This window comes from Marmota flaviventris, chromosome 18 (assembly GCF_047511675.1).
Source record: "Marmota flaviventris isolate mMarFla1 chromosome 18, mMarFla1.hap1, whole genome shotgun sequence".
In the NCBI taxonomy this organism is placed as follows: Eukaryota; Metazoa; Chordata; class Mammalia; order Rodentia; family Sciuridae; genus Marmota; species Marmota flaviventris.
The window spans coordinates 27846847-27857043 of record NC_092515.1 but is presented as its reverse complement, the minus strand read 5'-3'; the positions used below and the strand labels follow the sequence as shown (position 1 = coordinate 27857043).

Sequence of the window (10197 nt, the reverse complement as noted above, 5' to 3'; positions counted from 1 at the left end):
TTGTCCATGAAAGGTTCTGGGTGGAGAAATCTCTGGAGAAGGATGCCTTCCTGTTTGCTAGGGTTGGCCCTATGGGGGTGCCCTGGGGATGGACAGCAGACCACATTTCAGGTGCCACTATCTACACATTTGCTGCACACTTCAGTTACCTATGTTAAAGACAAGCTTCCCAGCTTGTGTTAATTTAAAACAAGTCATCTGGAAGTGGGGTGGTCTAGATCTCGTATTGCTGTTCACTTCTCTATGTTACCAGCAGTGTACCAACAAAACTAGGCCAATGCTTCCAAAATCTCTAGAGACTGTTTTACCACTCATTACAGTGTTTAATTAGCTTAAGGACAGAAATGTCTTCCTATGACTAAGCATTAAGTTGTAACTTAAATCCATTTTCACTCATCAGAAAGAACCAAGTACAAATACAAAGAAACTGTGAAGCTGGGTATGGTGGCTCACACCTGTAATTCCAGAAGCTCAGAAGGCTGAGGCAGGAGGATTACGTTTGAGGAAACGTTAAAAGAACTGGGGATATATATCAATGGTAAAGTACCACTGGGTTCAATTCCAGTACCCAAACAAACAAACCCTTTGGAGGCTTCATGGCCACTAGGTATAATATCTAGCATTTGAGAACTTTTTTTTTAAATTAAAACTGTTTTGGTGGTGGTCTAGGGATCAAACCCAGGGCTTTGTCCATGCTAGGCAAGGACTCCACCACTGAGTCATATTCCTAGTTAATCTCTTGCATTTGCATTTATCTGGTATGTTTTTATAAAGGTAAGCTATGAAACCTAGTATATTCTGTAAAACTAGGTTCTATCCTTTTTCATGTCTTGTCTTTATTTATATACACAAAAGTGATGAAATACTCTCGTATACTACTTCAAACAAAAGTTGCATATTTAAACTGGTTAGCCTTATCAACAAGTAAAATATATTGATAGGATAGTGTGTGAAAATTTGGTAAAATTAACAAACTTAAGCCTCAGTAATTTTAAGCCTTAGGTAGGATGACTCCACAGGAGATAGGTATTACAAAAACATTTTTTTCTTAACCATTTTTATCCTTTTACACATTCCTAGGATCAATGCTTCTCAAACTTTATTAAACATATAGATCAATCAGGGAGCTTGTTAAAAATGCAGATTCTGGGATTCAGCAGGTCTGGGGTACAGCCGGAGAATTCTAATAAACTCTCAGGTAATCCCCATGCTGCTGATCCAGAGAGCAAATTTTTTTTTTTTTTAAATTGTAGTTTGAGTACAACCAGAGATACGAAAAATTGTGCTCTATATGTGTAATGCATTCTGCTCTCATATATAACAAATTAAAATTAAAAAAAGAAAAAAGTGATAATATTTTGTTATGCCAAAAACATAAATAGTATGCTATAGCTTTTTAAAAATCCAGATTGGTAATAATAAAACTAAAATTTTAATTTGTTCCACACACACACAAACAAAATTTTTTAACCTTTGTTTTACTTATTTATTTATATGTGGTACTGAAGCTCAAACTCAGTGCCTCATACATGCTAGGCAAGTGCTCTACCACTGAGCTACAATCCCACTCCGGGACAGCGATTTTTGAATTAACAAAGCCCTACCTGGCTTGCATGAAGCCCTGGGTTAGAGACTGCAAAACTAAACATCCCCCCCGCCGCCAGACAAAGCCCTTGATGACAATTTCATAGACAATATTTAAAAAATTTTTGGAGGAACTTGTTTCATTTGTTATATGGATTCCTTGTTTCCTTGTGGCAAAGACCCAGGTGGAGTGGATAGCAGTGGCTTAGGAAAGTGTTTGTGGTTGCCTCTCCTTCGTGGAGTGTAGGGGTTAGGTAACCTGGCACAAGAGATATTTCTGTCACATGTACATATGAGGGTGGATCTTGGCCTTTCCAGGGCACAGCAGTTTGATAAACGCTTTTCTGAAACTCACGTGGCAGAGTGGGTACAGAATAGGGTTGATAGCGGAATTCAGCCAGAGGAGCCAGAAGGATGTCTCATAGAGGGAGTGCTGGATGCACGTCCCATGACAGGCTGCTCGGATGATCATGAACAAAGTGTAGGGAGCCCAGCACAGGCCAAATACACACACAATGATGGCCAATGACTTGGCCAATCGCTTATCCCGGGAAAGCCGGAGGCGACTGGCCACAGTGTTGGCAAGGTCTGCCTGCCTTTCAGCATTGCAGATGCTTTCGCTGGGCCTGTAGTGGCTCTGCCGACGCCGTGCTGCTTTGGTTCTGAGGTCTAACTGCAGAGGCGGTAAATCTTGAGTCCCAGGCACATCCAAGGAAACACTGTTTTGCTTGGTAGAGAGGCCCTGGTCTTTCCTTTTCTTGCTTCTCCTTTCAGCGGGTTTAACAAAAAATATGATGTGCTTCTTTTTTCTCCCCTGGAAGTTCATCTCCAAGCCATCTTGGCTGGGGACAGTGTAGTCATTCCTCAGAGAGTTGCGCTTCTGAATGTTGATATAGATGCTCAAGTTGAAGTAAGTGACACTGACAAAAGGTGTGAAGAATTCGATGATGGAGGCCGTCATGAGGAAGTACCAATTGTAGAAGAACTCAGCATAGCACTCCCCCTGGGGCAGGATGCTTCTTTTGGCCACATACTCCCAGCTGATGATGGCAGGCCCATAGAGGAGGAATGCTGCCACCCACACCAGTGCCATCTTGAAGACAGCATTCCTGGTCATGCCCTTCTGAGCCCTGTAAGTCACCTAGAAGGAAACAATAGAGACCAGTGAGGGAGTGGTGAGGCAGCTTTACTCACTCAGTCTGGTACAGTGAGATGTCGTGAGGCTGTAGATTAGTTGTGAACATGACCAGTGTCTGGGGGATAAGGGGGTTTTATTTCTGCATCAGCCAACTCTTTCCAGATGTACTATGCCACTTCACCTTGCAATAGGTGAAGAGCTTTCCTCGTAGGAAGATGGTCAAGGTCTGTCTCTTTGAACATTAGTATTACTCTCTCACATGTGGAAACATATGTCTTCAATACCATCCAGAATATTTATAAGTGAAATCACTGGTGAATTCATAGTGTTCTGCAACTGAGCTATTGTACTTCCTTTTCCAACTTTTAAACAATCTCATAACTTTGTGACATACGTATATGGGTGTGTGTGTGTGTGTGTGTATTTTTTCTGGGAATTGAAACCAGGGGTATCCTTTTTATTTTTTGAGACAGGATCTTGCTAACGGCTAAGGCTGGCATCAATGTGTAACCGATGTGATTCTGCAACTTGTATTTGGGGTAAAAAATGGGAGTTCATAACCCACTTGAATCAAATGTATGGAAGATGATATGTCATGAGCTTTGTAATGTTTTGAACAACCAATAAAAAAAAAAAATCCTCAAAAAAAAAAAAAAGTTGCAATCCTGCCTCTGCCTCTGGAGCCACTGTGATTACAGGCGTGCACCACCTGGCTCATTCCACATTTTTACTCATGACCCATTTAGTCTCCCCTGCAGTTCCTGGAGGTGGCTCTATGTCTCAATGACCAAGAGCAGAGTCTGGAGTCAACCAACTTGGATTCAAATGCTGTCACTTGGAGAGCTGTTTGTTCTAGGCAATTTACTTAACCTCTATGTGTCTCAGTTTCTTCAAATGTAAAATCGGGCAGTATTTTTCCCTAGACTATAGGATTTTCATGACCCAATGCATGTCAAGCGCTTGAATATAATTCAGATAAAGTTCTTAGAACAGTGTCTGGCTTAAAATAAAACCCTAAATATTAGTTAACATTATCATTGGGTGTAAAAATACCTGCAAAGGCAGGAGCATGAAATAAAAAATTTTGATCTTTGGTTTGCAGAAAATGTTATGAGAAGGTGAGAGCCAACTGGGGAAATGAAAGGTGCTTTGAAGATGTGGGAGATTGAAGTTTTCCCCCAACTGCGCTGCCACGCTGCAGACACTTCTGAAGTGTGTCACTGGAGCAAAACACTTGGCTTTCTATATGGGTCAGTGCAAAATATTTAATACTATTAGGCAGTTTCACTTCCTATACCTGTAATATGCACAAGCCTTGCACTGAGAGCAAAGGGAAACTAATTACCAAGAGAGGATCTCAAGGGAGTGAACCCAAGTGATGTGTTCCTGGAAAGTTAGAAAATGCCACTTTGGGCAATATTTATACTTAGGAAATTATTTTAGCCAAATACAGTGGGAACAGAAGAAGCAATAGTAGGAATGGGAGACAAGAAAGAGCTGGGCTGGAACAATCATGAAAGCCAGTGGTTTTTATTCTCAGCTGTGCCTTATAACCACCCAAAGCTATTTTTAAAAAATGCCAATACCTGAACCCTCCTCAAAGCCAATTCAATTAAAAAATAGATTGAGAACTGCAGCAATAAATGAAGCAAATTGCGTGGGTGCCATAGTGAGGACTTGGAGATGGGGGGCTGGGGGATAAGGGGATGAAAGCATGGAGGGTGGATTTCTTAGACCATGATGAGGCATTGTAGGTATTGAGAAGCCCAGAGCTTGTTTCTGTGTTCTAATTTTTCTGTAGTGAGCATGGATTACTTATATAAAAGATAAAAGTTTTTTTTTTAGTTCAAAGGAAAGTTCCTGTTCACTTCTATCTCATTTAATACTCACCTCTGCCCTTGCTGATTAATTTATATGAGTCTTATCATACCATCTGCAAAATGGGGGTAAACTTTAGTTTCTACTTATCTTCCAGGGAAGAAAGGACCATATGAATTAGCCATCATAGAAACTGGAGTCAAAAGGCTTTTAACCCCTCATTTTCTGATAGGAAAAGAGACAAGAGGTACAAGGATGTGCTCAAGGTCACACATTGTGGAAGTGTAAGATTGGAACTCAGCTCTCCTGACTCCTGAGTCAGCCTAAAAATTTAGCACTGTGATGAGTGAATTTACACTTGTGATTGCTCATGTGAACCCATTCTGTTGCTGTTAGCCCTTAAAACACTGAGGTAGCAAGTGGACCCTCTCCACCTAGCACTGTTCTGGGGGAGACAGTCATTAACAATTAACTGGTGAGGGCAAGAAGCCTCTTTAGCACGCATATCCTTTTCTACTGGGCCTTGAACTTGGACTTTTGATCTTATCTCCAGTTGAGGTTACTTAATCAGAATTTTTTTTTTTGGGGGGGGCCTGTACTGGGGTTTGAACTCAGGGCACTCAACCACTGAGTCACATCCCCAGCCCTATTTTGTATTTCATTTAGAGACAGGGTCTCATTGAGTTGCTTAGGGCCTCACTTTTGCTGAGGCTGGCTTTGAACTTGTGATCCTCCTGCCTCACCCTCTGGTGCCACTGGGATTATGGGTGTGTGCCACAGCTTCTGGTACTTAATTAGAATTATATCCGAAAATATGTCTAGTATTGTTTCTGGCTTTGGAAACACAGGGCTGAGAAACAGCTCTGCCTCTTCTGGGAACTTAGTTTGTGAGACAGACAGACCTAATAGAATGTCAGGTGGTGATAAGCCTGAGTATAGTAGGGAAGAAGGAAGAGAGTGTCAGCGCTGCTATTTGAAGAGGATAACCAAGGAGGAGCAGACAGCTGAACAGGGGCCTGTGTGAACTCAAAGTGAGTCTATGTACAGAAAGAGGACACTGACTGGGAGGAAAGATAAAGGTGCCATAACAGGACTTAAGATTTCCATCCCATTTTCTGACAACATTCATAACCACATCTGTATTATACCATGTGATTATAAAAATAAATCCTGAGAAAGGCGCAATTAAGTTGTATGTGTTTTTTTTTTGTTTGTTTGTGTTAGCCTGGATCTTGCTCTGTTGCCCAAGCTGACCTTGAACTCCTGGGCTCAAGTGGCCAGCCCCAGCTTCAGCCTTCCAAGCAGTTGGAACTACAGGTGCTCTACCACTGGGGCCCTGCACTGCATCTTCTTTGTCAAATTTAAGTATTAAAAACAGAAGACAGTATTTGTAATCTTGTCTTGGCATCTTTTTCTTTTTCCTTTTGGATAGTGGGGTCCTGAGAACACATGGAAGTGGTATGCAAGAGGTTTCAGCAACTCCAACCACCCAGCCTCCATCCACCTGGCCACCATCCCACCCCACCTCGTACAGGTCTAGGTCAAGTCTCCCTCCTACTTACCGCCCTGGTGACAGAGATGAACCTGTCGTAGCTGATGAGGACGATGTTGAATACCGAGGCGGTGCACACCAGGTAATCCGTCACCAGCCACAGTTTACACAGTCCCTTCCCGAACTTCCACTCTCCGGTCAGGATGTAGGGGATGTACAGTGGGATGCAGAAGCCGCCTGTGGGCGAAGCGAGGCGGTGAGCGAGCGAGGGTAAACAGCCTGGCGACCCGTTCTGGCCCTGTCTCCGTGTCCCACAGTGCCCCACTTCCCCAGGGAGATGTCTGAATGCTGGGATACCTCCTACCTCCTCCAGGGCACCTCCAGCCCCTGGGGCCACACTCACCCACCAGCAAGTCCGCGACGGCCAAGTTGAGGAAGAAGAAGTTGCTGCGGGAGCGCAGGCTGCGGTCCACAGCGAAGGCCACCACGACCAGCGCGTTGCCCAGCACCGTGGCCAGCGCCAGTAGCGCCATGAGCGCGGCCAGCAGCGCGGTCACCGGAGCAGAGAAGTGGTTGGCCTGCGGCCCAGGGCGCAGCCCCCGGCCCAGCCCGGGTCCCGGCCCGAGTCCCGGGGTGCAAGCATTCCCCGATGAGTTGGGCTCCATGCGGTGGCGCAGGGTCCGGGGCCGCCGCGGGGCAGGCCAGGGGAGCTGGGCAGGAGCGGCAGCCGGGACCCGTGGGAGGCTAGGGAAGTGCGGCAGGACAGCAGAGTGCGGCGGGGAGGAGGCGCGGGAGCCGCAGCCGGGGCGGGGCTAGAGGGGCCGGGAGCCCGTGCAGAAGTCCGAGCCCAGCAGCGGGTGCGGATCGGTCGGGTAGCGGGGGTCCTCAGAGGGGAGGGGTCCGAGAAGGGGCAGGCGGCAAGGGCCCGAGACCCTCGGGCTGGACCCTCAGCCTGAGAGCGCTCCTGGAAGCGAAGGCGGGAAGAGGTCTTGATTCTCTACTTAGCCACCTAGCGATCCTAGAGTCTCTGGAACAAAGTTGTTATTATTTCATTTCCCCCAATAGTAGTAATTTTGTTTTATTTCGATCATAAAAGCAACGCTTGCACTTGTAAAAAAGAAATCAAACGATATAGAAAGGCATAAAGTTGAAATGAAATTTCTTACAATAGTTTCTCAGAAATGCCCACTTGGACCGTTTTCGTGTAAGTCTTTCCAGGCTTCCGACCCCTTATAATTATTTTCTAACCCTCCCTTCTTCCAAAGAACTAGGCAGACCATTTAAAAAAAAAAAAAAGATTTAAAAAAAAAAAAGAATGAGGTTTGGCTGTCCTAATGTATAATCTGATTTTTCTCCCAAGAAAATAATAAATCTGAACATTTTCCTACATGTATATGGGATAGGGGTCACCACCGTTATCTTTAAAGTCTCTTTCTTTTTTTTTTTTTTTGTCCTTGCATGGATGAGAGTCTTGGACCACTAGCAGCTGTTTCTACGTTTTGATTGGTTTTGCTTGTGTATTTTTGCTCTATAATTTCCTCAGGAGAAATTCATTGAAGCAGAATCACTGGGACAAAGAGCGTGCAGCGTTACTAGGTTGCCCTCTGGAAAAATAGTTGCAATTTATAATTGAACCAGCCACTTGAAAAATTTTCACAGTCGATAGAGAGACTTCTGGGTTTTCCAGAGTTCCTTTTTCCTTAGCTGCTCCCTTTTGCTTCTCTAGCATAAAGAGTCTTTTCCTGTGAGAACTGGCTCAGCAAGAACTGTCAGAGCCATTTGGACAGCTTGATGGGGTTGGGGTGGGGAAGCAGCCTTTCCCCAGAGGAGTAATGGACCCTGGCGGGGGTCGCTTGGTGAAAGGCTGCATCTTAGCACTCTTGCCTCTGAATTGGAGCCAAATCTGCCAGTTGTCTCTTCCCTGTGACTTGGGAGTATGTGAGAAGTGGACTGTGAAGGGAGAATGTGACCAAATAACTCTCTGCTGCTGTATTGTCCTATAATTTGCCTCTTGCAGACCAGTTTGTTCCAGTGATGGGAAACGCAGCCCGACCTCATGGAAGCAAATTCTTGGACCACAGGGCAGGAATAATCCTCAGGGAACATTTATTGCTGTAACTCTCCGACTTTTTGAACCACAGCTCACAGCAGGGAGTACTGTTTTACATTGTAGCCCAGTGTGTACACGCTCCCCAACATGTCGCAGCATGCATTCATGTACACATTTCAGTAAAGGAAAAAGTTTAACTAAAACCCAACTTGTCTTTCATTTTCTGATACTGATACTGTCAGTTGTATCTTATGCTAGTTTTTTTTTTTTTTATGCTAGTTTTAATGCTGGACTTGGGTCCTTACATTTATATCATCATCCTCAACTGACTTTCAACCTGCATTTGAGGAATGCAGTAATCTAGTTGAACCCATTGAACCTGTTTGATGTATAAGAAAATGGGCAGAATGAGAAGACTCACCCAGGGATACACAAGGAATCCAGGCACAGCAGAGCTGGAACCAAGATCTTCTGCCTGTAAGAACAGAGCTCTTCTCTAGCTCCCAACTGATGCTAAGAGAGACATGGCCCGTCAGGAGATAACTGTCGCTCTTATGGGGCAATGACGCTTTCAAGGACTGAAAAACAACTGCAATGATTGAGGAAGTAAGAATCAGGCCAGCATTTATCTCTTTTCTTGTCTACTAATTGCCTCTTCATTTAGCCATAAAGACCCCCCCCCCTTTCCTTTGGTGCCACAGCTAATTGCTGCTAATTAGCAGCAATCACTGCTCACTCTCCTTTGGAGCTGGTGAAATGACACTTGCTAGAGTTGGTAGGCCCCTATGAGAGGGATTGAGGGTCCTCCCTAGGCAGGCTTTCCAGCTGAAGATTGCTCACCAGGAAAGCTGATGGCAGGTTAGATAGGGGACACAAACTGTACGATCACTGTTGTCTGTATGTACAAAAACAGGGAAACAAAATCTGGCAGGCATACACCTCCCCCTCCCCAATAGCTGTTGAGTGGCTAGCGGGGGAATCAGCCTGAAGAGTCAAATCCTTGTTTGTTACGGACTGAATTATGTTACCTTCAGATTCTTATGTTGAAGCTCTAATCCCCCATCTCACTATTTGGAGATAGGGTTTGTTAAAGCAGTAACCAAGGTTGAACCAGGTCTTAGGAGTGGAGGCCTAATTGGCTAGGTCTGGTGTCCTTGTGAAAAGAGAGAGAGAGACCAAATTTCACTGCCCCTTCCAGGTGCATACAGAGAAAGGGTCATGTGAGGACACAATGACAAAGCCAGGAAATTTACAAGCCAGAAAGAAAAACTAACCCTGAAGGCACCTTGATCTTGGACTTTTAGCTTCCTGAAACTGTAAGAAAATAAATTTCTGCTGTTTAAGCCCCTCAGTCTGTGGTGTTTTGTTATGGGCAATCAGAGCAGACTACTACATTGTTCCACCTCTTACCATGTGAGGAAAGGGAACTTTGTCCAAGACTTAACTTCTTTGGTCCTCCATTTCTTCATATGTAAGGGGGATAATAGTAGTTCTAAGCTGGTCACGGTGGCATGGGCCTGTATTCTCGGCAGCAGGCTGAGGATTGCTTGAGCCCAGGAGTTTGAGACCAGCCTAGGCAAGAACCTAGCAAAATCCCATCTCAAAAAAAAAAAAAAAAAAAAGTAGCTTCTACATCATATGCCTGTGGCAAGGATTCAGTGAATATGTAGAAAGTATATAGCATGTTACACAACACACAGTTAAGTGTTCAGTTCACAGGAGCTATAATGATTACTATTACCCACTTGGGGGAACTATTGCCAGGATACTTCAAATCCTTGGTCCATTTTCTTCCTCTGCTCAGCACATCTCAGCAGCCTCCCCCTGCTGGGTGTTCTCAGGAGCACAGATATTTTAAACTTGCCCAAGGGAGGCATAACTGAGAAACCAAATCTGCTATTAAAAAAAGAAAGAAAGAAAGAAAAATAAATCTTTGGATACATTTTTAAAGTGGAAGTAAAAACTATCATTACCATGGTTATTGTTGTTATTTGGTGTCTGGGTTTCTTCCTTTGCTGTGTGAAAGGGGCTGATTTTGCTTCCCCGTCAGGAGGTATAGTGCTGTTACATACATGCTCAGAACAGAGGAGGCCACTTTACCCTGGGGCAGATCTG

At 44.4% G+C, this 10197-nt stretch overlaps 1 protein-coding gene across 1 annotated transcript; it reads right to left on the bottom strand.

Moving 5' to 3' along the window:
• Nucleotides 1–1864: 1864 nt before the first annotated feature.
• LOC114095682 (histamine H3 receptor-like) lies at nt 1865–8231 on the bottom strand. Its single transcript, XM_071604192.1, has 4 exons — nt 8199–8231; nt 6436–6844; nt 6103–6269; nt 1865–2725 (listed from the first exon to the last, which is right to left on the bottom strand). The coding sequence occupies exons 1-4, from the start codon at nt 8229–8231 to the stop codon at nt 1865–1867; spliced, it is 1470 nt and encodes a 489-aa protein (XP_071460293.1).
• Nucleotides 8232–10197: the final 1966 nt, after the last annotated feature.

Bases quoted from the DNA above. Each gene is read 5' to 3' on its own strand.
- LOC114095682 (XM_071604192.1), bottom strand. From the start codon at position 8,231: ATGTTGGGGAGCGTGTACACACTGGGCTACAAT. The intron at 6,845-8,198 runs GTAAAACAGTAC...CGGCCCCTCTAG, and splicing joins TGTACACACTGGGCTACAAT to CCCCGCCCCGGCTGCGGCTC. The intron at 2,726-6,102 runs GTAAGTAGGAGG...GTTTCCTTCTAG, and splicing joins TCATCTCTGTCACCAGGGCG to GTGACTTACAGGGCTCAGAA.